Consider the following 27200-nt stretch of genomic DNA (forward strand, 5'->3'; position numbering starts at 1 on the left):
CTAGCAAGTTGCAAAACCAAAATATTGAGGAAGCACACGCAGGCACAGACATGCATCTGTATAAAGACAAAACAAAGAAAGACAAGCAAAAACAAGCATGTTAATATAAAACATGCAAATTACGTAGCAAAGTTAAGAAGAGCATATAATAGTGAACTTAAACAGCAAAGAATTGCACATACTGTATTTATAGTAAAAAAAAAATTCTCACTCTCAATTTTCTCACAAATCTATTAAATACATGTTTATGGTGCAAAAAAAGATCACATAAAGTAATCTGAAATCCCCATACTCACCTGCAGAAAGTTTGGCAGCAGTGAGGTCTATAGCAGCGTCTGGAGCTCCACTCAGATAGTCATAGCCGTTCTTAGGCTCATAGGTAAGCAGTTCTGCATCTGTAATGTTGCTCTGGGTCACTGATGCTTTAATGCCATTCATGCCTTTGATGCCATAAATTCCTGCATCTTCCTGGTAGAGACTGTCAGGCTGTGTAGTAACTGCAGGCTGTGTTCTGCAGCTTCCAGTAAATGGTAGCTTGTAAATGACATCACAGCACACACTTCTACCAGCTGTAAGGTCAACAGGAGTCCCATCATCCTCTACAACAGTGGTCACCACTCCTGGACTTGTGCTGGACAAAGCTACCATAGCTCTCACTGGTTTGTAGTTTGACAGATCCATGGCTTCTGTGGCCTCTAGAGAAAGAACAGGACCTCTGTTGGTCACAGCTGCTGAGGTTGAAGTCATTGGTTGCTTGACTCCCGGCGAGACAAGGGCTCCAAAGGAGAGATTAATGGGAACATCTTGAGCTGTGGATGTTACAGCACTAACCATGGGCTGAGTGTTCACAGGTCTGTACACAATCTGTGCCAGTGGTTCAAATGATTTGTATGTTGTGAGAGGCAAAGGCGACGTAACAGGGCCTTGCAAGTCAAGTGGTTTCTCTGCTGGAATGCTGTTACGTGATGCAATAGTGGCTGTGCATGTAACTATTGTGATGCTGTCCGTGACCAATGACAGTGTAGTTGCAGGGGTGATCTCTGGACTAAGATTTACAATTTCGGGCTGCACTGCTGTGATCTGACGCCCGCTATAGTCACTTGAAAAAGAGTGTCGACATGAATCAGGCGGTGTTAGATCCATTCCTTGTTCTGTCATCTTCAAACCAGCCTTCATAGTACGTAAATCAATAACATCACCGGGATATATTACCTTCCCATTCTGTTTTGGCGGAGGGTGGACTTTAACCATATCTGGCTGTACAGTGATGGCTACACTGGGTGGAGGCTGTGAAAGTCTTTCATGGACCACAGAAACAGTGGTCCTCTGGACCTCAGTGGTGACCACCTGAGTGACCAGACTAGGCAGGCTTTCGGGGGGCTGACCTGAGGTCGAAATTGAGGAAGCATACATGTGACTCAAACTGGAGACAACCTTTTCTGGTCCTCGAAACTCTTGGCTTTCTATAGATTCCTGGTGAATTTTAGTTATGGTGACTGGAGCTGATACACCCTGAGCAATGTCCTGTGCAGTGGGCACTGATGTTCTCCTGGTGTAAGCCTCAGTGGTTATTATCTCCAAAGGTTGATCATATTCAGATGAATAAGTTAACATTCTTGGCTGTTGTTCTGTTGAAGGAATAGGTTTTTCTCTGTACGGAACTTGAGCATCGTAGCCATCAAAAGGAATATCTTTTTCAGCTGGCATGGTCACTACCTGGGCCAGTCCAAATGGCTGCTGCATTTTTATAGATTCTCTCAGAGTAGCACCAAATGCCTCACTTGTTATTACCTGTGTGGGTGTTTCATATTCTGTGGGGTAGGTAAATATGTCGCTTGTGGTGTATGGTGGCTGTGCAATGGAGGATATCGATGTCCTTCTCCTACTGGTGGTTTCCTCAGTTGTAACAACTCCACATGACATTTCAGCTGCTACTTGAGGCATCACAGGTGTTGATGATGATATTGTAGCTGTTCTCATATAAACATCTGTGGGTTTCTCACGTTCAGGTTGCAATCCTGTGGCTTCCTGTGGTAATTCTGAGTGTAACATGACTGAGGGTGGTATATAAATCTGTGGTATATATGTTACAGGAGGTATTTCCGGCTGCACTGCCACTGGTTTGACTTCTGTCACATGAGACAGTTGTGTAATTTCAGGTGTGAATGTTGTTGGTGGCATTGTTATAGCTTCTTCAAGTTGAGGGGTAATTTTGGTTTCCGCTTGTAAAGAATAAGGTGCTGGAAGAACTGTTTCTGGACCTGATATTAAACCACCACTGTCCGTTATGACATCTGTAGGTAATTTGAATTTTGTATTTTCTAGATGTGGCTGCAACATAAAGAGCTCTTGTGTCACTACAGGCAGAAAGTCCAGTGGCTGGACAGGTTGTTGTATTGATGGGAGCTCAGTGGGCACTTCTTGCTCTTCAACTACTTTATGTTGATCATGAATTGGAACAGGACTAACTCCAGTTTTTGGTGATCTTGTAACTCCCCCAGTGACAATCACTTCAATAGGAATGTCCTTTTCCTTTTGTAGTGCTTCCAATTCAGGTTGTGGATAAAAAGATGTTAAGGGGTATGTGACTGGTCTCTTCTGGGAATCTACTACATATAAAGGTACGTCAGGCTGCACTGGTACAGCAGAAACTTCTGTAAGTTGCTGGTATTGAACAGGTACAGTTGGTATTGGAGCATACGGAACTTCGGCTTCAACAGAAACCTCTACTGGAACTTCGACAATCTCTGTGCCCACAAATGGTATAGAACATGGTTGGGCTGCAGCTTGGACTGTTAGTGGTTGAATGAAAATTTGTGGTTCAGGAGAAATTGTGACAAACTGCGACTCTGGCATTGGTTTAGGTGGTGGCAGTGGTTGAGTAATTGGTTTCTGTTGTGAATAAGCCTTTTTAATTGGAGGAGGTACAGTGCGTACCTCAATGGCTCTATCCTGAGATGATGACACTGTAATGACATCAGCTACACATGGTACCGGAGGCACAAAGTCAGAGGCTTGCACTTTTGCAGTAACCACTTCAGAGGGCATTACTGTCTCCAATGGCACAGTTGGAGGTGGAGGTATTTGAGGTGGATGTCGGACACTCGGGACAGAGGTTCTTCTTATAGTAGCCGGTGCTGAGAACGATTCACTGGGTGTTTTCTGTTCTGAAGGTGTGGCCCGTACCCCTGACACCTTTGTAGATGGAATTGACCCTCGTCTCACAGGTGCCTGGACTGTTATTCCCTCAGTTGGTGAACCAGGCTCAGATGGAAGGGTTATAACCACATAGGTTTGCAAACATTTGACATGTCTGGGAGACAAAGGAGACTTAGGAGATGTTACACCCAACTTCGATTCCACAGGTTGTGTCAGGCTAAGTGATAGAGCATTTGGAGGTTCCTTGGTTCTGGGCAGTGTTGCAGCTTTAGGAGCCACGGGGGGAGGAGGTGGCTTAATGCTTTCTCCTGGCTTATGGCTGAAAACTAAACCAGCTGGAATTGATATAGGCTTAGGTGGTATAGGGGGAGGAGGTTTGGAAGTTTGACTAAGTCCGGTTGTTGTGACAGAAACCTGTGCTAGTGTCACAGCAGTGGGAACTGGTGGTTTTGGATAAACGGTGGGTTTAGGTGTTGTAGGAGGAGGTGGGGTAGGAGTATCTGCTACTAGGATTTCCACTGTGTCTACAGCTTTTGTATCTGCCACAGGTTTAGGTGGAAGGGGTGGAGCTGATGCTACTGGCGCTGTTGACACCATAGTAGCTAGTGGAGCTGTAGCTGACCTTGGTGTATCTGGAACTTTTGAAGTAGTTATTCTACTGCTTTGTGTCAATGAGGCAGGGGAGGGAACTGACTCTGTGCTAACTATGTGTTGAGTTTGTCCAACCAGTGATGTGTTTTCCGCGCTAGGCACTATGATGACTACATGTCCTTGCCTGGTTGGAGTTACCATATGAGGAACAGTCACACTCCCTGGCTGCATATCTTCCATCCTTGGCTGTATATCCACAACTACAGACTGCATTGGCTGGCTAGCCGTTGAGATTGCCATAGCTATTGTAGTGGTCGTGGCAGTTGGGGTGACATGCTGAACAGTCCTTGCAAGCAGATGTTCTGTATTTGTTGACTCGGGTAATGACACAGAAGTAGATCGAGGAGGAGGAAGGGGTGGGACCTTCTTTTTGATTATAGTAGTTGATGCTGGAGCTGGTGCTGTTGTGTGGAGTGCTGGAACCACCACTGGGCTCATTGATGGTCTGGCAGGTTGTACAGGTACTGAGTGTACCACTTTGGCTTGGGCTGGAGCTGGGGTGGTCACAACTACTGAGACTGGTAGAGTAGTTTGTGTAGAAATTGGAGTTGTTGTTGAAACCAGGTCAGGCATCTGGACTACGACTGGTCCAGGGCTTGAGACCATGGGGGTATGAGCAGAAACATGAACTGACGCCAGACTGGAGTGTGCAACAGGCCTAGCTGTTACCAGTGCTGCAGGTGAGGTTGACACAACAGTAGGTGCTGGACTTTGCCGTGCGATCTGTGTAACGGCTGGAGCTGAGACAGGCACCTGAGATGGAGATGAAACCAAGTCTGGCATTTGGACTACAACGGGCTCATGGGTGGGAACATCCACTGGGCCTTGAGCTGGGGGTTCACTTACAGGAGCCCTACCATGAACCACTACAGCTGTTTGAGCTTTGGATGGATCAGACACCACATCAGGTATTGAAACTATAACTGTAGTTGGAGTGGGATGAGAGACCAAACCAGCAGTGGATGGCTCTGCTGTGATTGTGACAGGCGATACTGGTGAGATCTCTGGCGGCGACTGCATTCCGAGTGAAGGTGGAGGTGTTGGTGTAAACAAAGGCACTGAATCTGATGAAAGAGGTGTTTGAGCCTGGTATGAGGATGAGGATGTGGCATTGGAAGCTAAACTGGAGTCTGGAGTAGCTGGCGAAGTTGGAGGTGACACTGGTGATACAGGGGAAGGTGTAGTTGTCAGTTCTGGAGCTGATATTGGTGTTGGAATAGGTTTGGGCTCTGGAATTTCACAGATGACACAAAAAGGCTCAGTTTCAGTAGTGTCAGACAAAGGTGGGCTAATGGACGGATCTTTAGTCTCAGAGTCATCACTAGGGGTAATATCAGATGAAATGCCAATGCCATACTCATCTGCAAGACTGTCATCCTCTTCTTCTCCTGAGGAACACTGTGTAATCTTGAGGTCTGGTATGGGAAACAGTGCTTTTCTGAGAGCAGGATCTTGGGGAACCATAGGCCTAATGAAATTAATTGATCCACTGGGAGTACTGGGAACAACTGTCACCTCAGGGCGCTTAGGAGGTTCAGAGGGGCGAGGTGGAGCTGGTCGTTTCTTTTTCTTAGATGGCACTTCACTGCCTTCGGCCTCTGTAAGTAGCGTATCAGATGACTCAGGCAGATATGACTCTTCTGTGGGTATGGTCACCACACAGGTCTCAGAAACTAAGGAAGGACCAGTGAATGAAGCCTCTAGGTAAGAAGATTCCATGGCAGTCTGGGCCTGTTGAAATTCTTCCTCTATCATCAGTAATTCTCTCTTTTTCTGCATCATCTCCTCATAAACCTCCTCTGGAGACCTGAGTTTTTTGTGAGATTCAGAGCTTGCGTCCTCTTTAGCTTGTTCCTCTTGGAATTCACTTATTTTAATTTCAGGCTCTTCAACCAAGGATTCATACAGGTAATCTTCTATTGGCATTCCTCCAAAGAGTGGCTCAATATCTGGAGGACTCTCCCCTGGAATAGCTTTAGTCTTTTGAATAATTTCCTCATATGCTTCTTCTGCACTCTTCAGAGATCTTGTCATAGTGTCCTTCTCTTTAAATGGATCAGAAGAAATATATGGTATGACTGTTGGTGATGGTTTACGTCCTCTCTGTACAGCTTGCCTAGTTTCTGGTTCTGATTCTATGCTGCCAGAGTACTCTGAGCCAGATGTTCTGTTGGTTTCATCCATTACAGTGACTTCTCTAAGATCTTCTGTAGAGGAACCTTCTTCAGTTGGAGATAGGGGCTGACCATAGCCTCGGTGCTCGTCTTTACCATGCTTTGTTCTATCTTCCTCTCTCATCTTCTCCTCCTCAGAGGAGTCTTCAATAGTGGGCAGGGGTTGGGTCGGTTGTCTGTGCTTACCTTTTCGATGCTGTTTGTCCCCCTTGACTTTTCTGTGACTGGGGCTGCTATCACTGTCCTCCTCCAAAGAAGAGGCTGACGTAGGCGAGGATCCTGGTGTAATGCTCGATGCTTGTACACTCGATGATCCCTTTGACAGAGATTCCGTGATGCTCTCTACTTCCTCATCAGTGCTCTGTCTCTGTCTCATGACTGGAATAGCTTTCTTAAGAGTAGTGCTGGGTATTTTTTCTGGAACATTTTGAGTAGTAGCAGTGTTTGTTTCTGGGAGGGCTTTTCTGCCTAAGATATCTTCATTATCTAGGCTTCCTTTTCCTGGCAGGGATTTGGCTGTGACTGAGGCATTATCAGTCTCAACGTTTCGGATAGCTGCCTCGTTTTCTTTCTCATCTTCTGAAAGAGACATTTCCTCTTCGCCACCCATGCCCATTATCTGTTTGCGGATAAACTCCTCATCTTCTCCCGACGAGTCAGCACTTTCAGTTTTGATGTCCTCACTGCTGGATGATACATTTGTCACCTTTAGCTTCCTCCTCTGAACTTTAGGGGAGGGTGATGTTGTGAGCTCGCTTTCACTGCTCTCATCCATTGCTTGGACACTTAGACGCCTTCTCTCAGGTTTAGCTTCCTCTTGTACTGCCATGGATGACTTTGCATTCATATCACTTTCATTTGTAATGGCTTCCACCTGTATATCTTCTAATTCCTGCATTATTGGTAAAATCTGGGGCTGATCTTCTTGAAGCTCAATTGCTTTGGGTTTTATCTTAATAGTAGCTGTAGTGGAATCTTTGTTATCCAATATAATCTGTCCAGGTAAACTATCCTTTCTCTGCTTCATGGACTCCTCTGGTTGGTTTTCTTGTTCCTAAAATGAAAAAGGAACATATATATCATCTTGATTTTTTTCTAATAATAAATAATATTGATAAAAAATTGATATAGTGTGAAGCAGCATAATTTTCCCCAAGATGCATTCTATTAGTTCTACAGAGCTAAAATAATGTCTAATTTATATATTAATCCTTCAATCACATAAAATTAAACATTCTATTAGAACAGTCCACAATTGGCCCATTCTTACTTTGATAGTAATGTCCTTTGTAGATGCTGCTTGTTTCTCTATTGGGAACGTGTCATCGATAATCTTGTGAACAGGCTTAATGGCCATTTCTTTGGTGTTAGCTGCTTCTAACACTGGTTGTGGTTCTTGTAACTGTGGTTGCATGTCAACTTGAGGTAAAGATTTTGTTGCCTCTGTTAATTTGATTTCTGCCTTAGTCTCACTTTCGGGAACAGCTTGAATCGTAGGAGCTTCCACAGCAACATGGGAGGTGACAGCTGCTGTCTCTGTCACGAGAACAGTGGGAGCTGCTGCAATAGCTTCAGCTTTGACTTGTGGAAGATCTGTTTTAGTCTTGGAAATGTCTGCTACAGTAATCTTGGTCTTCACTGCTTCTTCACCATCTTCCATTGTCACAGCTTTGGAAACCTCTGACTTTACAATTCCGGCCTTTGGTGTCACTAACGTTGGTTGATCAGGGGCCATGGTTGATGCTTCTGCAGGTTTTTCTTCTGGACCCTGTAAAACCTTTGATATTGTGGGTGGAATCATGGTTTCAAGCTTGGTTTCTGTGGGAGCTGGTGCAGCTGTAGCCGTTTCTACATGGAAAGGTTCCATCTTTGGCTTTGCAGTAGACACTGTCGGTCTGTCCTTGACGGAAGCAGATGTGGTCTGCGCGGTTGTGGCTGCAGCTGTAAGGTCTGTCTTTGTAGGGGTTGGTTTGGGCTCTACCTTTTTCATTACAGGTGTGGCCTGGGTCTCTATCTTGGCAGGCACAGGTGATGTCTGGGAAACCTTTTCATCTCCCATTTGTCCCAGCAAAGCTCGTTGAGTCTGGCAGTTCAGGCACAGCCATTCCTTCTGTAACACAAATGTAATATATGATTATAAGAAACATCTAGATCTAGATTTACTACTTTACAGGCCTTAAAGATCTGTGGAACTGGGCCTTGTTTTTTTTGTGTGCAAAAGAGAGGTGAAATACTAATTTAAATCGTGGTGACTCATAGGAGCTAATGAGGTGAGATGTGATAAAGTGGATGAAAAAGGTTTCACATGAATAGATTTTGACATATTCTAGACAAGAAGATGACACAATAAAACACTGACACTGCACTCAAAGAAATATAAATCCATTCTTCAGCATCTCACACTTCCAGATAATAAAAAAGCATTCACACAGAATAAAAAAAACATTAATAACATCTTCAGGAGAAGCTTGTGGTCCCCAGTATTAACATGCTCACTGCTATTGCACTAGAATCTACGAGAGCAATAAAAACGCTTACCTTGCAAAAGCAATGTTCATATTACAAAGTGACAGATTCTTATTATGTCTGATCTCCATTGACAAGCCGTGAAAGAGTAAAGAAATGCAAAATCTGGTAATGGGTTAAGACGTGTGTCTGTTGCAACCAAGCAGATGAAATCGCACAGACAGCAATGCGCTTGTCTCTGCAGTGACAGCAGTTCTGGTAAACTGGCCAGAGGAGGAGACATCATACACATATCCTGTTTGTGAGTCACTGCTTTCATGATGAGCATTAAAAGCATATGTAAACATGGATGTTAATTATGGAAGGGCTACATCCACAAGTACGCATATACCCTGTTTAAGCATGCACTTTAGAGAGAGCATCACAATGCGTCTGCAAATATACACAGAGGAGATTAAAAGTGACTCAGGAAACAGTGACGTACACAAACAACACAGCTCATGAGCGCATGTGCTGATCTGTCTGCTGTCGCCCCTTTGGTTGGGGCTCGCGCTCACACTCTTTGCTGTGGTTAACATTTCCTCTACGTATGCGTAGAGGCTCTTTAATGCAACACACAAGAACGAGGCTACAGAGAGCAATTACTGTAGATTCCACTGTTTCAAATTTCCCACTGTCCGATTTCTTTAGACAGTTCTCCTCATTTAAGCTGCTGCAGTTTGTCATAAAACGTATTAAGATGGTCTTCATCTTCCTGTCACTATTGAGGCCACTGACATGATAGATTAGTGATATAAAACTCCAGCCCTCCTACTCTTCAGAATATGTCACAGAGTGGATATAGAGGTCTTCAAACTCACTGACACTATCTACAGTACGGAAATAAAATGAGTTAGACCCTTTCCTTAATGTACAGTATGCCTTGATTTTAAATAGTCCTAAAATAATATAATGAAACCTTTAAAGATAAATGACATTCTGAACTGTCTTAAAAGATATTTGAGAAAATACATGTATAAGAAAACTTTACATAAAAGTACACAATTGCTGATAATCTCACATTGCAAATGATTTATAATAAAGGATTCTAATGGAATCATTTGACTGGCTCATTAAACTGACTTTGTGATCTGCTCCCTATTCGAGGCCTGTGTCCTTTTACCAGGACAAACTTTAAAGGAGCTGGTGTATGAGGAAAAGCTGACAGAGAAGCATCAAACAGCCGCTTCACAGATGGCTGAGCCATCACCATTCAATTCTGAGTCTCTTGGTCTCCTGTTATCAAAATACTGTCTTGACCCAAACACAGCTGTTCAGATTGCACAGACCCAAACCTCAGCGCAAGCAGATGCACCCCAGTAATGTGTGCTACACGTTAAAGGACAGGCTAACTAATCACCACTAAAACAAACATACCTCTGATAACTCACTCCGCTTTTTCTAATTCAGAATGCAAAAGAGAGTAAAATGCCTCATTCAGAATCAAAACGACCTAATCTCATCGCGTTGCCATTACTGCAGCGCTTTCAGCCACATATCCGAGCTTTTGTCTAATTAAATCTGTTTTATGAGTAAAGCGCAGGGGCCAAAAGCAGAGAGCTGTGGGGTAGGCTGCTCCCCGCGATTAGCCTGCGAGCTGGATTACCAGGCGCTCACAATGACAGCAGTCAGGAAATTCCGCTCCTGACACACAGGCGAGCTGCATTAGGCTGGATCTGCTGAGCTTTATACAGAATGTGCCAGTTCACTTTATTCACATCAAGATTTAGCATTCATGCAGCACCGTAGGAAACAGACTCATTTCAGCTGGGCACAGATTACTTTTAAGACATTACATAAACATTTGGCACCTTTTGCCAAAGCTCACTAAGAAAATAAAGCTTTTTCTACTATCTGCATTCTGTGGTTCAACAAAGGCAAAACTCAAATAGCCAAATATTTATTCATGTGCTTGAGGAAATGAGCGTTCCTTGCATTTCCACAGGTGCGGACACAGGAGCAGACATTTTAGTTTGCATTGCTTTTGTGTGTTACACAAACTGGTTCTGACTAGACTGAAGCGATGACCTTAGGACTGTGGTCTACATCGCTATTTCTCAGCCTCTCATCAGCCTCTCTTCAGTTCTTTCCTGCAGTTTATATTGGAGCTGGTAACTTTGTTATTGATTTTCTGGCAGGCGCCTTTGGCACAAGCTGTAGCTGGCTAATATACTTGGCTTTCAGAATCCCCCACAGAGCAGAAATCCTCATAAATCAAGTCCTTTGATAATAGAGAACACGTTCCACTAATCTGTAATAAGCAGAATGCAGAGTTGCAGTGCAGTGCAGTTCCCTTCCATGACAGGATACAATGAGCTCTAGACTAGGAGTGAGAAGGTGTGGCAGAAATAGACAGTAAAGATAGGAGAGTGGAACCACAGGGAGCTGTGCTAACAGGGATAGCTTTCTTATATTCAAAGGAATTATCTGCAGCTTGAGGGAACATGTCTATCACATCAAAAACAAGAAAGAGCAATATAAAAACCTGTCTGAAAACACAAACTGAGCAGCTGAGAATCAATAAAATACAGAAATAGTTTCATTGTTACCTCCGATGGTTGTGCCTGGTCTCTGTTCAGAGTGATTATAGTTCTGTATGTCTGTATTCTCACAGGGCCTCTCATCGAAGCCCTAACACTTAAAGCTTGTATTCATGAATCACAGGCAAATTCACTCATTTATCTACAGCAAATAAACACTGCATAGTGACTCATTCCGTCCCCCCCCGTCACACATCAAGCTTTATCTGGAAAGGCACGACACACGTGTCCTATTTATCAAACGACTCCAACGCTTTGACGACATCAGGTGAAGCAGAACAAGCAAAAGGCAAATGGACAGACTTGCTGCCGGGCCTCCATTTAACGAAAGTGGCCTCTTCTTTTGAACCTTACGAGTCTTTTTTTGCGTATAAAAGCGTGATCTGTCCCTCTACTAAAAAGCGGCACAGTGCCTTTAGATAAAGTAGGTCATAGGACAGCAATAACTACGGAGGATCAGTCTATCCATTTGTATTAAGCCAAGCTATTTCTGTTTTCCTCGGCTATTAAGAGAAATAAATCTACGTCGTACACAGAGCAGCAATCATCCACGCTTGCCTGTTTCATCATACAAGCTCTTCCCAGAGGCTTTTCCCCCTCTGGTGTCCAGCAAAATGTGATAAGTGTCAATTACATAAGAGAAACATCTCTTTTAGGGTTATGTCCCCTCAAAAATAAGCTGCGCATGTAGTAAATGTACTACTGTACTACTGTACCACCACTAATAAAAAAAATAAATAATAATTATTATAATAATAATTAGCAGAACTACGTGTTTGTTTACTGAGATCAAACAGTAAAAAACATTGTTCCCACTATTAAAGGACTTTCACTCTTGGTTGACCTAACATATTTGATTAAAATATATCCACATATTAAGTTTCTGTAGCTTTGTGTTGTCTCATTCTAGCTCATTAAAACTGAACTGAAATGTTAATAGCATTTATTGTTGATACAGTTTGCAAGATGTGACGCAAGAGAAGTCACAGTATTAATGCCCCCAAAACACAAGTTACACAATTCTCAGTTACAATAGCGCTGTGCACAGCAGCGCGTTTGAGGCAGGTACATGTGTGTTTAACGAAAATAAAGATGGAACAGTTGAATGTCATGCAGCCACTGATCTGTGCAAAGCAGATGGCCTGAAAGGAAATGCCTGATAGTACTGCACCGTGTTGGGTTGGACTTAATCCGTTTCACCTCTGCTTATTGGCATATCACAAGGCTTAGCCTTCTCACATCTCTCATGGGGGCTGGAGATTCCCTGGCCCCTAGTCTGCTATGCCAGCAGATCCCATCTCACTAATGCTGTTGCACAACCCTCAATCACCTTAAAACATTTCCAGCGCCACCAGTCTGCTGAAGCACTCGTCTCACGAGGCCTTATGTAATCACTTGGACCACTCCGGTGGACGGACAGCCACGACCCTCATCTAACATAGCCAGCAATTTAGTGTTCATTTTGATTATTTTCTAATGTCTCATTGCAAATTAATGATTCATAATTTATTCATAAATAACCAAAGTGTGATACTGTATATGTATTGTCTACTTTTTGTTGGCTAACTCTTATTTACAGCAATATAAAGATGCATGCTTATTGTACTCACCGCAGCTGTATGAGGCATGGGGTTAAATCCACAAAGACTACAGACAGTGTTTTTACACTGGGTGCAGGTGTTGTAATTGGGAGGATCCTTGGATCCTATGTTGAGTTGGGCCTTACAGAGTGGACAGGTGGACACGTCCACTTTAGGAGGCACTGGTGGAGCCTCCTTGACTTTGGTCTGTGCTAAAGGAGCAGGTTTGCTTTGTTCGTGTGGCACCGGTTTCTGCACAGGTGGTTTGGTCTCCTTTGCGGGGGCCATCTTCGGTGAGACTGGAGGCGTAGCCTTAGGAGTGACACTGGGAGAAGCAGACATTTTTCGTGGAGTTGGCGGTGTAGTTTTAGGTTCATCCTGAACAGCTGACGTGATCAAAGTAGATGCAGAGCTGAATATAGAGGAACCAAAACCAAACATCTTCCCAGTCACTGACTCGGCAGGCTTTGCTGCGGGTTGTGTTTTAGCACCACCAAAGCCAAACAAACCACCTGACTCCTGTTTAGCAGGCTGCGGGGGCGAAGGTACAGCCTTGGCAGGAGGCGTTGCAGATCTGGAAGGCTGCTGTAGTGGTTTTACAGCTGCTTGTTTTGAAGGGTCTTCCGTAACGTCTGGCTTTGTAGTTTTAAAAAGCTGTACGTGTGGGGTTTTTCCAACAGGCTGATGCTCACCAACCACATCCTGGGCCTGTGCATGTTCAGTACCTGAGGGGATCTGTGTCTTTTGAATAGAACCTTGTCGTAACACATCTGTCATTTTAGTTGAAGTTGGCAATGGGACCTCAGCTTTGGGAGTTTTCTCGTTAGGCGGGATTGCTTGTGTGATGTCTGTTTTGGCTGCTGTAGATTTCTCTGTCTGAGTATCCTTCTGTTCAGACGCTGATGTTGTAACAGTTTTGTTCAGGGAGGGCTGTGGTTTCACTTCAGGCAGTCTAGTGGGCTCAGAAGCTCCAAGTGCTCTCTGCATCTGGCAGTTCAGACACAGCCATTCCTTTGCCTAAATGAACGAAAACAGTTTTTAGTACATGAATCACTGATATAAATCAAAGAGCAAATATTTGACAGGAAAACTTTAAAGTGATTTATTGATTTCAGGGCAGAAGGTAATTGATAATTTATCTTTTCAAACTTTAATACAACAACATTTTGTTATGCATTGCAGATGGAAATAATGGACCTGCTGTAAAACCATGGATTTGTAATGTCCCTGAAGGGGTAATAATTGATTAAAATCCATTTTAACCTCATTACAATGACTTACCTCTGTCACATTTGGCATTGGGTTAAATCCACATTGGTTGCAGACAGTGGTCTTGCATTCGGTGCATGTACTGTAGTCCGGAGGCTCATTTGAACCAATGTTGAGTTTGACCTTACAGAGTGGACAAATGGATGGATCTACTTTGTCCACTTTAGCTTGCAGTGCTGAAGGAGCCTTTTCCTGTTGTGGTTTCCCTGGTTTCTTGTCCTCAGGTTTCTGGGCAGGAGGTGGTTTGGTGTCCTTGGCAGGTTTAGGAGAGGCAGGTGGTGTTGGTTTAGGAGAGACGGGGCCTGTAGTCGACAGCTTGCGTGGAGTTGGTGGTGTGGTTTTAGGTTCATCCTGGACAGCTGAAGTTATTAAAGTAGAGGCAGAGCTTAAGAACGATGATCCAAACCCAAACATTTTCCCTTTCACTGACTCAGCAGGCTTTGCGGGTGTGGGTTGTGTTTTGGGGCCACTGAAACCGAAGAAACCTCCTGACTCCTGTTTTGTAGGCTGGGCTGGTGGTGCTGTGGGTTTGGCTGGAGATGTACCTGGTTTTGGTGATGTTTGCGGGGATGGCTTTCCTACACCTTGCTCTGTTGAAGAAGCTGACTTAGCAGTAGTAGTCCCAGGTTGTTGCTGGGGTGCACCAGGTTGTATTTTGGCCTTCTCTTCAGATGTTGTTGTTCTTTCTGGCAGTGAGGCATCTGTTGCCATAACTTTCTTGATTTCTGCAGTAAGGACTGGAGAGTCAGTTTCTTTGGCTGCAGCAACTTCACCAAGCTTAGTTTTGGGTGGTGCTGGTGTTGGTTTATGTATGTCTATTTCAGGAGTTGTTTCTGTCTTTTGCAGGGCAGCAGGGACGTTTTTGCTTGGCGAAGGTTGAGATTTTATCATGGGAAGACCGGGTGGTTCAGACGCTCCAAGGGCTCTCTGCATCTGGCAGTTAAGACAAAGCCATTCTTTTGCCTAAAGAACAAGAAGAAACAACAAGGAACAGTGTTATGTCTTAAATGTGTTAACAAATTATTAATAGTTTAAATACATTTTATTATTACAGTGCTTTCAAATAAAATGTAGCATTGAATTACCTCTGCTACGTTTGGCATAGGACTAAATCCGCATTTGTTGCAGACAGTGGTGTTACATCCGGTGCAGGTGTTGTAGTTGGATGAATCCTTGGTGCCCATGTTAAGTTCAACCTTACAAAGTGGGCAAGTAGACTGAGCCCCTTTGGTGGCAGCTTCTGGCTTGGTAGGCTCTGATCCACCTTTATTAACCTTGGCCAGTCCTGATGCAGAATCCTTTGTCTGCTGAGGTTGTTCTTGGGGCTTTTCCACAGTTGGTTTTGATACAGCAGGAGTTTTGACTTCTTTTGCGGAAGTCAGCCTTGGAGAAACTGGGGGGCTGGGCTTCGGAGATGCTGACACCTGTGCTGGAGCAGACATTTTGCGGGAGGTTGGTGGAGTTGTGCGGGACTCGTCCTGAACTGCGGATGTTATCAAAGTAGATGCTGAGCTGAAAAGAGAGGAACCGAATCCCAGCACCTTCCCTGTCACAGCTTCAGAAGTTATTGAGGCTGAACGATGGGATTTCGGACTACCAAAGCCGAAAAGACCTCCTGATTCTTGATTTGTTGCTGGAGGTGTAGCAGGTCTTTCAACAAGTTTTGCATTTTTAATCTGAGCTTGTTGAGGCTTTGCTTCAGCAAATGTCTTGATTAGTTGATCCGTTGATTTCTGAAAAAATTCAGCTTTTTCCTCTTTCTGTTGAGACTGTTCTTTTATCGTTGGAGGACTTGGTGATGTCAAATCCTTTTCCTTGTGAAGAGAAGTTTCAATATCTGTTCCAACTTGTGGGGCTTGAGTAAGCAATGATTTACTGGGATGTGAAACTGTAGCAACCACCTCTTTTGTGGAAGGGGGAGTGGGGATTGGAATGTCAGTTTTCTCCTCTTTTGTTGGTGCTGGAACAGGACTTGGAGCCTCCTTTGCAGGTATTGAGGGAGCTATTGATTCTTGGGTAATATCCTTCTGAAGTGGGGTTTTAATGTCTTCTTTCTTTTGCTGCACTGGACTGTCCTTTCGATTCTTATCAGGCACCTCTGCTTTTTGTACAGTGACGTCCTCCTTCTGACTGACATCTTTTATTGCAGCAGCAGATGTGGACACTCTGGTGGGTGATGCCTGTGGTTTCTTAAGTGGAAGCTCTGCTGATTCAGGTGCTTTGAGAGCTCTTTGCATCTGGCAGGTCAGACACAACCACTCTTTTATCTGTGGGGAAGTACAAAGCAAAAATAAAAATATTTGTGTGATGAAGCAAGCGTACAATACGACACAGGTTAAAAATGTTTGTTAGATGAATCACTATTTCAGGAATAAATTTATGTAAATAATCGATACAATCCTACTTACTTGTGACACATTTGGTGCAGGGTTAAATCCACACTGATTGCAGACAGTGTTCTTGCATTCTGTGCAGGTGTTATAGTTGGGTGGATCCTTAGAGCCCATGTTGAGTTCAACCTTACAGAGTGGACAGGTAGACTTGTCTGAGCCTCCTGCAGTCTTTGCATGCTGTGATATAGCTTTATCCACTTTAGCCTGCACGACTGGACTCGACTTCGACTGCTGTGCTTGCTCTGTTTTTTTCTGTTCGTCTTTCTTTTGGAGAGTTGGGGACTTAACCTGTTTTGCTGGGGACAGTTTTGGAGAAACTGGCGGAGTGATCTTTGTCTGGTCCTCAACAGCTGATGTGATCAAAGTAGATGCTGAACTGAAGATGGAAGAACCAAAGCCAAGCACTTTTCCAGACACAGACTCTGGTGGTTTTGCAGCACTTTTACCGCCACCAAAGCCAAAGAAGCCTCCTGACTCTTGTTGAGTTGCTGCTGTGACATTGCTCTGCTTAGAGTCAGATTGTTGGGTCTGGTCTGATAATTTTCTTGGAGGTGATGCTTTTGGCGGCTCCTGTGGCATCTTCTGAGAAGGAGTTGGGCTGGCCTGTTTCTGAGCTGCAGCTGACTGTGTTGTTATAGACAGCTTCCTCTGAGGTGAGTCTGTCTTTTCACCAACTGGGCCAGTGGTATCTTTCTTTTGTGGTTTTGGAGAAATCTGGGGAGTAACAGAAGTAACTACTGGAGGCTGTGATGCTAGAGCTCGTTGCATCTGGCAGGTGAGACACAGCCATTCCTTAACCTAAAAAAAACATCCATTATGTATGGTTAGGTCATCTGTATGAACAGGACTTTGTGCAATTAGAAGTATTACTGAATTATTGTGTGAGTGTTCTTACCCCTGTTTCATCTGGCATTGGGTTAAATCCACACCGGTTACAGACAGTGTTCTTGCATTCGGTGCATGTGTTGTAGTCTGGCGGGTCTTTGGAACCCATATTGAGTTCAGTCTTACAAAGCGGACAAGCAGACTTCCCTTGGGTAACACCTTTTTGGGGAACTGTAGGAGCTGTTGAGGGCTCAGATGAGGCTTTGTCGACCTTAACCTGTCCTGATGATAAAGGCTTGGTTTGTTGAGGTGACTGTGTTACCTTTTGTTCCGGCTTCTGCGGAGCAGTGGACTTTGCAGGAGACATTTTTGGAGAAACTGGTGGCGTGATCTTGGCCTGGTCCTGAACAGCTGAGTTTATTAAAGTAGATGCAGAGCTGAAGATGGAAGAACCGAAACCAAACATCTTTCCACTCACAGATTCTGCAGGCTTTGCAGCATCAGGTTGAGGCTTACTGCCACCAAAACTAAAGATGCCTCCTGACTCTTGTGCGGCTGCATTACTCTGCCTGCGTCCAGATTGAACTGTCTGATCCTGTGGCTTCTCTGGACCAGTCTTCTGTCCAGCCTGTGGTGTTTTATGATCAAGTGTTGGGCTGACCCGTTTTAATGGTGCAGCAGCAGTTTCTGGTTTGCCTGTCTGCACTGATGGCATTAGCTTATCCTTTGTCTGTGGTAAGACTGGTTCCGCCTTTCTTTGCACACTGGGGCTTGGACTGTCTTTCTTTTGTGGTGTAGCTGGTTTGGGAGAATCTGTCAACTGGACTGCAGCAGGTGAAGGAACTTTACTAGGTGAGGTTTGGGACTTTATTGTGGGAGGTCCTGGGGGCTCAGATGCTCCAACTGCTCTTTTCATCTGACAGGTAAGGCATAGCCATTCCTTTTCCTAAAATGCATTAGACAGTTAGATTTTTAGTAAGGGACATTATATAAGGTAAAAAAATACAACAGATAAAGAAAGAAAGAACTATAACTATTTTTGTAGTAAATGAAATGTTGATATTCATTTACTTACCCCTCCCATGGGCATGGGACTAAATCCACATTGGTTACAGACAGTGGTGTTACACTCAGTACAGGTGTTGTAGTTCAGAGGGTCCTTAGAACCAATGTTAAGTTCAGTCTTACACAGTGGACAGCTACTAAGACCTGTCATTGCCTTTGGTGGGTGTGATAAGGTCTCGCCTTCTTTGCTTTTGCGACGTTCCTCTGGTTTCTTTTCCTGCTCAGCAAGGGTTTTTGGCTCTCTGGCCAGTGACATTTTTGGAGAAACTGTTGGTGAACTCTTTGAAGAAATCTTGCCGATAGCTGACGTCTTAGGAGAGACTTGTCCCGGAGCAGACATTTTACGAGAGCCTGGTGGTGTCTTGCGCGAATCATCGGCAACTGATGATATCAACGTCGACGCTGAGCTGAAAATGGAGGAACCAAAGCCAAACATCTTCCCGGTCACGGACTCTGCTGTTTTTGAATCAGCAGGTGCTGTTTTCGATTCAGCCAAGCCAGCTACATTTTCTGACTCTTGCTGTAAATCTGCAGTGACTTTACTCTGTTTAGCTCCAGGTTTACTTGTGTGGTCAGGTTTCTGACCAGGAGCTGGGCTAGCCTGTGTGTCACTTTCTGACTTTTTAGTAACCTTAGTCGTCTGTGTTACTGTCGTATGCTGTGTCTTCTGAGGAGAGCCAAGTGTGGAACTCGTCTTCTTTTGCAGGGTATCGGGCATTTGAGTGTCTTTCTTTAGAGATGCATCAGATTTCTGTAGACCTTTATTTTCACTGCTTTCCACTTGGTTAGGAGCTGGTGTCTTCGTCTGTATGGGAGATGGAGAAGCCTTGCTAGTTGCACCTTGTGGCCGACCTGTGGGTTCAGATGCACTAAGAGCTCTATGCATCTGACAGTTCAGGCATAGCCACTCTTTTACCTAAAAAAATAAAATATGTTGAATTAAATATGAAAATAAAATATGAAGCATTCTAGAATCAGAATATGTACGACTGCAGCACTCATAGAGTTTCCCTTAGTGGTTATGGACAGTGCCTTACTTTACTTGATATTCATTATATATTGTACTTTAATTTGAAAGTACTGTAAATGTGGGAATTATTGTTTTTCTTACCTCTGACACATTTGGCATTGGGTTAAATCCACACTGGGTACAGACCATGTTCTTACATTCAGTGCATTTGTTGTAGTTAGGAGGTTCACTGGAGCCAATATTAAGTTTCACCTTACAGAGTGGACAGGTCGATTGTTCTGCTTTGGGACCCGATGGAGTAGCTTCCTTTGTAGGCTGTGAGAAAGCTTTTTCCCCTTTGGCTTGTAGCAGAGGAGACACCTTGGCCTGTTGGGCTTGCTCTAGTTTGTCCCCCTCCTGTTTTCGCTGAGCAAGTGGTGACTTGGTTGCCTTTGCAGCAGGCATTTTAGGAGAAACCGGTGGTGTTGTTTTTGATTCATCTTGCACAGCTGAGTTCATCAAAGTGGATGCAGAACTGAAGATGGAGGAACCAAATCCAAACATCTTTCCACCCAGTGAATCGGCCGTCTTCGTGGCATCTCGCTGAGCTTTAGGACTGCCAAAACCAAAGAACCCTCCAGGTTCCCCGTGTGGAGTTGTAGTAGTATTACTTACAGCTGGTTCCTGAGGACCCATCTTCTTACTCTCTTGTGGAATGTCTTTCTTTTGAGTTTTATCCGACTGGGGAGGTTCCATCTCCTGGGTTTTTGTATCTGTGGGTGCTTTATTTGGTGAGGCTTGTTGTTTAATCATGGGTGTTCCTGGAGGCTCAGATGCTCCTAATGCTCTCTGCATCTGGCAGTTGAGACATAACCACTCCTTCACCTGCATTACAGCAAACAATCAATTAATACAGTTTTATTCAGGATCTTTGTATAATGGAAAGATAGATAGATATACAGTCACTGCCCTTTTTATGAATTAACTCTTCTTATTATCATCATCATCGTCATTATCATCATTATCATCATCATCATTAGTATTATATTTCAGTCACAGAGGTCGCAGCACAGATTCTGTGATGGATTTAATTACACTGTACAGGATAACCTAATTCACTGGTACTTTCTTACCTCTTTCACATTTGGCATTGGGTTAAATCCACATTGATTGCACACCATGTTCTTGCATTCAGTGCAGGTGTTGTAGTTTGGAGGATCTTTAGAACCCACGTTGAGTTGGAGTTTACAGAGAGGACAGGTAGACTGGCCTTGCTTTGGCGTTTGTGATGGTGATTTCTTTTCCACTTTAGGCTGTACCGATGGAGAAGCCTTTGCCTGCTGAGGTTGTTCTGGCTTCTTGTCTTGTGCTGCTTTGTTGGCAGTGGGGGCTTTGGAGTCCTTCACACTAGGCATTTTGGGAGAAACCGGTGGTGTAGTTTTGGGTTCATCTTGAACAGCGGAAGAAATTAAAGTGGACGCTGAACTGAAAATAGAGGAACCAAAACCAAACATCTTTCCAGTTACCGATTCTGAAGTCTTTGCGGCATCAGTCTGGCTTTTAGAACCGCCTAAGCCAAGGAAGCCTCCTGAGTCTTGCTGTGTGGCATTTCCCTGCTTTGGTTCCGGTTGACTTGGCTGGTCTGGTTGTTTCTGTGGACCTGATTTGTGACTGCCCTCCTGTGTTTTGTGACCAGGAGCTGTGCTGACCTGTTTATGACTATCGGCTTCTTTAGCAGCATCAGCCTTGGGCGGTGCTGCTGGTGAGGATGCCTTCCTCTGAGGAGAGCCTGGTGCAGACATCTTTTGTTGTGCAGGCTGTGCTGGAGTAGTCTTTTTTAGCAATGGACCGACCATAGTTGGGTTTTTCTGGGAGTCACTTCCCTCAGCAGCTCGTTTCACCTGGCAGTTCAAGCAAAGCCACTCCTTCCCCTTAAAAATACAACACATTCACATTAAAGATATATAAATAAAACGATACACAAGAGCCTAACTTGATAACAATAATTAGGAGCAGTGAGAAAGACATTATCTAAGTTGGTCCTATTGGGCTTTACATTAAGTATTACTGCAACATTTTGGAAAACTGCATGTCTTGTATTCGTCTGTGCTTAAAGTTGATTATGTTCAACTTATCACAATCAAGAAAGAATCAAAACATAAAAAAAAACTGTTTTGTTTGTTTGAGTTGTATACAAATAAAGCCAGAGACAGTGATGACAGCCTCAGTGGGTTAGATTTACGACTTTCACAGTGATTGCTAAGTGCTATGATCTCTACCCCGTGATCTAGCTTCACCACTGTATTAGCCATTAGTTTAAACAGTATCATAAGATCAAATAGCCTCGGACTATCCTTGACAAGGTAGCCTACGATCTGTGAATTGAATTACAGAGTCAAGTGTCAGGTCCTTTGTGCTCTAGCCTGCCTGGAAGATGCCGTGTCAGAGTAGCTCGTCTGTGTGGTGATCCCTCGGGAGAGTCCTAATGCAGCATGCAGTGTCCCTGCATCCACCTTTTATTGCATCTCTCATTTTTTTAATTAAAATTAAGTATATAAACAGAAATATGTTTCCCTCTATTGTCCCTCATAGACAATAAAGAATATAGAGAATTATAAAGAATAGAGAATATCAGTAATCGAGAGTAATAGAGAGTATCAGTGGTCGACATAATCCAGTCTAAGACAAAGTTCAGATGATTCTTCAGTCCTCACTGTTTGTTCACTCACTAGTATCACACGCATGCTTTTGTTGTTTCGATGACGATCTTACCTCCTTAACATGTGGCATTGGGTTAAATCCACACTGGTTGCACACGGTGCTTCTGCATTCAGTGCAGGTGTTGTAGTTGGGTGGATCCTTGGAGCCCTTGTTGAGCGTGACCTTACAGAGAGGACAGGTGGATTGTCCTGGTGTTTTGGATGGAGCTTTGTCCACTTTGTCCTGTGTTACTGGCTGCGCCTTTGCCTGATGGCTCTGGTCTGGCTTCTTGTCCTGCTCTGGAATTTTGACAGAAGGAGGCTTTATCTCATTTCTAGACTGCATTTTGGGAGAAACTGGAGGCGTGGTCTTAGGACTGTCATTCACGGCTGACGCCATCAAAGTGGACGCAGAGCTAAAAATAGAAGAGCCAAACCCAAACATCTTCCCTGTCACCGACTCTTCTGGTTTTGCAGCTCCACTTTTAGAGCCACCAAAGCCAAATAAGCCTCCTGACTCCTGCTGAGGAGCTGCGGTGGCGCTGCTTTGCTTGGGTCCAGTTTGACCCGTCGGCTCAGGTTTCTGAGACGTCGAGCTCCTCTTGGTCTCAGGTGTCATTTTTTGAACAGATACTGGACTGGCCTGTCTTTGATTTTCAGGTTGCTTAGCAGTGTCTCCTTTTGCTGGCTCCTTTGCCGATGCAGGCAGCGTTTTGTGGGCTGAATCTGATCCAGCAGCAGCTGGTGTTTGGCTCTGAGCAGGAGATACTTTGCTGGGCTTTTTCATCGAGGGTCCCAGTGGTTCAGAAGCTCTTTGGACTCTCTGGATCTGGCAGGTGAGACATAGCCACCCATGGTCCTGTACACAAAATAACAAAATGCATATGTTTTACCTAATAAAAAAGTAAACATCATTCATATCATCATGCATGATGTTCGTTAGAGGAAGGTATATTCATGGGAAATGATGCAAAAACCCTTACTCACATCAGAGTCGGGGGGGCTAAAGCCACACAAGCTGCACACTTCAGCTTTGCACTGTCTGCAGGTATTGTAATTTGGTGGTTCCTTTGTCCTCATATTAAGCTCTGTTGTGTTGCACACTGGACAAAGAGACTTGGCTGCTGCTTTTGACTGAACTCCAGCTTTGGTTACTCCGGGTGATGGAGACCCTGCCTGGACCTTGCCAGATGTGCTGGGGCCCTTGGATGACTGCTGCTGGGGTGTAGTCCTGAGGCTTTGTGGCTGGGAGCCCTGTTGCTGCTGGCCGACTTTCGGCGATACCTGTTGCTGCTGTCCCACCTTAGGAGACCCGGGCTCGGACCCAGTTTGTCGTGGTACAACTTTTGCAGGTCCTTGCTGCCCTGTCTTTGTAGGCGGTTGCTGCTTTGCGCCAGTCTTATCAGTTCCTTGTTGTTGCATCCCTGTCTTAGTTGGAACTGGTTGTTGAGACGACGTCTTTGGGGATCCTGGTTGTTGAGACGACGTCTTTGGGGATCCTGGTTGTTGAGACGACGTCTTTGGGGATCCTGGTTGTGCTCCACTCTTGGACTGACTCTGCTGTTGAGCTCCTGGCTTTGGTGAGCCTTCAGGCTGTGTCCTTGTTTTTGGAGCCCCTTGTTGACCACTGGGTTTGGATGGAGGCCTGGCCTGTCCATTCTCGTGCAGCTGTGGTGATCCTTGTTTAGGAGGAGACTGGCTCTTTTGCATAGTGGGGCTCTGGCCTGATGTTTGAGGTCCCTGTTGCTGTTGAGGGACTTTACCAGGACTTGCACCAGTTTGCTGTTCTCCAGATGGCTTCACTGTCTGCTGGGGAGTTGCTTTCTGATTTTTACCCCCCTCCCCATCATCTCCAAATAAGCCAAACTTATTTACAGCAGACGACACAGCATTGAGGGGATTGGCCCCACTGAGGAATTTGGAAGAGAACATCTTGGGGTCTCCTCCCTCCTCCGCCTCCTCTTCGTCGTCCTCCTCCTCGTCACAGGAGCTGGAATCTACAGGGCTGTCAGAGTCAGAGCAGGAGCTGTCTCCTCTTTGTCCTGGCTTTTCCTCAGCAGCCTGAGGCGGGGCTGGGGCTGGAGCTGTAGAGAGGGCATCTATAGCCCCACTGCTGCTGCTACTGCTACTGCTGCTGCTGCCTGGGCTCTCCTCTGGCTCAGCGTCTACATCAGACTTCCTGAATGCACGACAAACAGACAGAGAGACGATGTGATACGGCAAGGAACAAGACAAGAGGGAGGGATAATCAAAGAGAGCGTGAGCTTTAACAAAGCGAATTTACATCACTGTCTCAGCCAAAGTGCTGCAGCTCCACTAAACAAAACAAGGCCAGCATTTAAAAGTAGAAACATACACATCTGTTATAGGATAAGTTCTGTCCTTTCTCGATACTCTGTATCACATTTGATTTGTGAATCAAGTCTCCAAATCTCTGCTGTTTGGGGAGCATCTCTGTTACATAATAGCTTGTGTCTAACTCCTGTTCGGGGAGCATCTTTTAAACCTGTAGACTGCGTATTGAACATGCTGCAAGAAGATTAATCAAAGTCTGTGTCACAGCACAGTGCTTGATAAAGTAAAGTACTTTCACCCTGGATGAAACGATTATCATTTCCATGGCAGTCGTAGTCGCAGTCCAGAGAAAACCCATTAATTATTCTGCCTCGATGTAATTTTCTCGGCTACGACTGTTGCTTTCAGGACCATGGACAGGGGTCAGAGCCGCCGTGTCGATCACAGCGTATTTAAACGTTTAGCTGGATGGGATGTACAGTACAGACACGATGCAAAGCAATGGGCAACGCAAGAGACACACACCGTCTAAAAGCCCGATTCAAATGGCAATTTGAGGTCGACTTCCAGGTTCAAGCCACTGTTTGTCTTCCGCTGTGAAAGAATTTGACTTATAATCCCACCCTCAGGTTTTCCGCATCCATCACCCAAATGGCACGGAGTGAGTAATCTCATGCAGGGCATGTTTTACAGCAGCACGCAGCGCGAGTAAGCGGCGAAATCCAGCGCTGTGGTCTGTGGAAACTGCAGGCACATCCGGGTAGAGCGAACACTCGCACGTTCCTTTTACAAACGCAACATTCGGCGCAATTCTGATTCCACATCATCGATATTACAGCTGGATGGGATGTACAGTACAGTCCACGTCTATACTCGCAGCAGTGGACGTGTCCACACGTTAAAGCGTGATAAAAGGGGGAAGCACCGTGAATTACGCATGCACTACTCCAACCCCGACATCATGTTGGTCCGCAGAGAGTACGAGGTAATGACAGCTGCGAGCGTGCGGGTGAGCAGACATTAAAACACGTTACTTGTGTGCCCTTGACCAGGAGACTCTTCACGTATTCACTAGTCTGTTCTGTAGCGCATTATTTCAAATCCGCCCGAATCAACGCGGAAACCCAGCTAAAGCGCTGTTATTGGAGGCATTTCCAGAAACACGATCTATCCGCGGAGCGTCCCCGCGCTCATCTCCTCCCCTCCTGCAGCCGCCGAGCATCCTTCACCCTCCACGGTCACAATGTCAAACGCCGGAGCGAGGATTTCCCGTGAAAGCCACGGGAACCGTACCTTCATCCACGGCAGATATGTCTCCCCATCTTTCCCCCAAACCTCCTCGGACGTCCCCTGCTCGTGTTCGTCTTATTGCCGAGGGATGGAGGGCACAGGGCAGCGGATACGGAGTGATCAGCATCCACTCCGCCTCCCGCTCTAGTGCGCATGCGCAGCATCTGACAGGTGATCACAATATATATCACGCACGGAAATTGAAATTAAAGGGAACAGGGCGATTTAGTTCCCCCGGACTCACATGTGATCAGTGAGGAGGACCTTAAGATTCGCCCTCATGCACGACGTGTTGCACATTTTTATGTTGTGTGTGAAATAGCACCATCGTTAGTGATTATTGAAGAGGGATATTATTACTTTAGTCAAAACGGATCAATCATACTATCCAGTCAACGCATCCATCATGTTGCTTCATTTGACATAAATTACATTTTCTATAAACGGAAAATCACTAAGTTCACTACTGTAACATCAAGGTTCTTCAATAACGTTGTCCCTATATTTCCTCTTGTGGTTAAATTATTTATAATTAAAAATTGTTGTTGCTGGTTGGGTTTTAATCCACAGGATATTTAATGTTAGTCCAGTAATAGGAAGCGAACAGCTTCAGGCACAAAGCTCGTCTGAGGACTGTGTAACGCTTGCCTTCTTCTCCTGACACTTCTCTCACAAGAGTTTTATTACAGAGCTGCGATGGGAAAAAGACAATCTGGCCATTCTCTCTCTTTGCCACTGTCGCAATCTTTTAATTCAGCTTCTTATTCCACGCTGGTACAATTGTCAACAATTGCCAAGCTGACCATCATCCCTTGAAATGTTGTTCAATATTAATATTCATTAATAACGTTTATTGGAGAGGCACACGCCCCTCACATTTATATGCAAATGTCCTCACGACACACAGTGGATGCGTTCCTATTTAGTATGTGGAAAGCGTGAGTGAAATGTGTGGGAAGGATGGAGAGCAAGTGGTGTGTGGGTGTGTGGAAGAGTTACGTCATCTGTGATGTGTGAGCGGCAGAATCGCTCTGGTCTCTCTTCAGGAGGCGCCAGATTTGGCTTGATTGCAGACACACACATGCACACGCACACACACGCACACACAGGAAACATTCATCAGCACAATCTCCATCTGGGGATATAGGCTGCACTGTAACTTTGCTATGGGCTTGTGCACGGGCCGGAAATCCTTTAAGCAATCTTGGACTGCTTACATGCACCTCTTCACAATCTGGCTCTACATTATCTTTTTGGAGGATATAATAAGGGATGAACGTCTTCCGGTTAGTGTGGTGTATTAAAATTACATCACTGCCTTCTAATTTAAATACTTTTGTGCCAATGCGTGACAATGGAACAAAGCTGTACACTCTACTTTAACCCCCACAATCCAGCAACTCCTGAGTTTTTCCTAAATTCTTGGAAAATGTGTATAGTTATTATAGCTTTTTTCTTTGTGATATTTCAAATCATTTTATTTCACCTTTGACTTTTCTTTATGTCGCATTTACTATCAGGAAGCTAAGAAATAAAACATGAGCAACTGGTCCAATGTCCATATTATCACCTATTGAATGGGAAGGGAAGTCACTATAAACGATCCCTGCATAGCTGCAGTTGTGCAGAACACACATCTGCTTTCATTAAAGCGTCTCATGTTGGGACAAGTGAGACGTTTGCCAGTCAACAATATTATGTAAGACAGCAGGAAATCACCAGATGCGATAGCATCATGTTCTTTCCCCTTTATCGCTCCCTGCTTGTCACTTTAAATCCGAGCCTGCTATCTCCACAGTCGCCATT

General features: G+C 44.7%; 1 protein-coding gene across 6 annotated transcripts in view; it reads right to left on the reverse strand.

Annotated features, from left to right (window-relative positions):
- Window positions 1-25548, reverse strand: part of pclob (piccolo presynaptic cytomatrix protein b) — a 45276-nt gene extending 19728 nt beyond the window's left edge. For all 6 annotated transcript variants that reach the window (XM_029154489.3, XM_029154488.3, XM_029154485.3 and 3 more), the window contains exons 1-13: window positions 25398-25548; window positions 22797-23988; window positions 21883-22668; window positions 20244-21041; window positions 19273-19995; window positions 18172-19077; window positions 17167-18042; window positions 16287-17069; window positions 14964-16145; window positions 13891-14841; window positions 12640-13626; window positions 7255-8094; window positions 297-7038 (exon numbers count right to left, since the gene is read on the reverse strand). In XM_029154489.3, the coding sequence (XP_029010322.1) occupies window positions 297-7038; window positions 7255-8094; window positions 12640-13626; window positions 13891-14841; window positions 14964-16145; window positions 16287-17069; window positions 17167-18042; window positions 18172-19077; window positions 19273-19995; window positions 20244-21041; window positions 21883-22668; window positions 22797-23741 (16519 nt within the window). In that variant the 5' untranslated portion in view covers window positions 23742-23988; window positions 25398-25548. The remainder of the gene's footprint in view (window positions 1-296; window positions 7039-7254; window positions 8095-12639; window positions 13627-13890; window positions 14842-14963; window positions 16146-16286; window positions 17070-17166; window positions 18043-18171; window positions 19078-19272; window positions 19996-20243; window positions 21042-21882; window positions 22669-22796; window positions 23989-25397) is intronic.
- Window positions 25549-27200: the final 1652 nt, after the last annotated feature.

This window comes from Betta splendens, chromosome 6 (assembly GCF_900634795.4).
Source record: "Betta splendens chromosome 6, fBetSpl5.4, whole genome shotgun sequence".
Classification (NCBI taxonomy): Eukaryota; Metazoa; Chordata; class Actinopteri; order Anabantiformes; family Osphronemidae; genus Betta; species Betta splendens.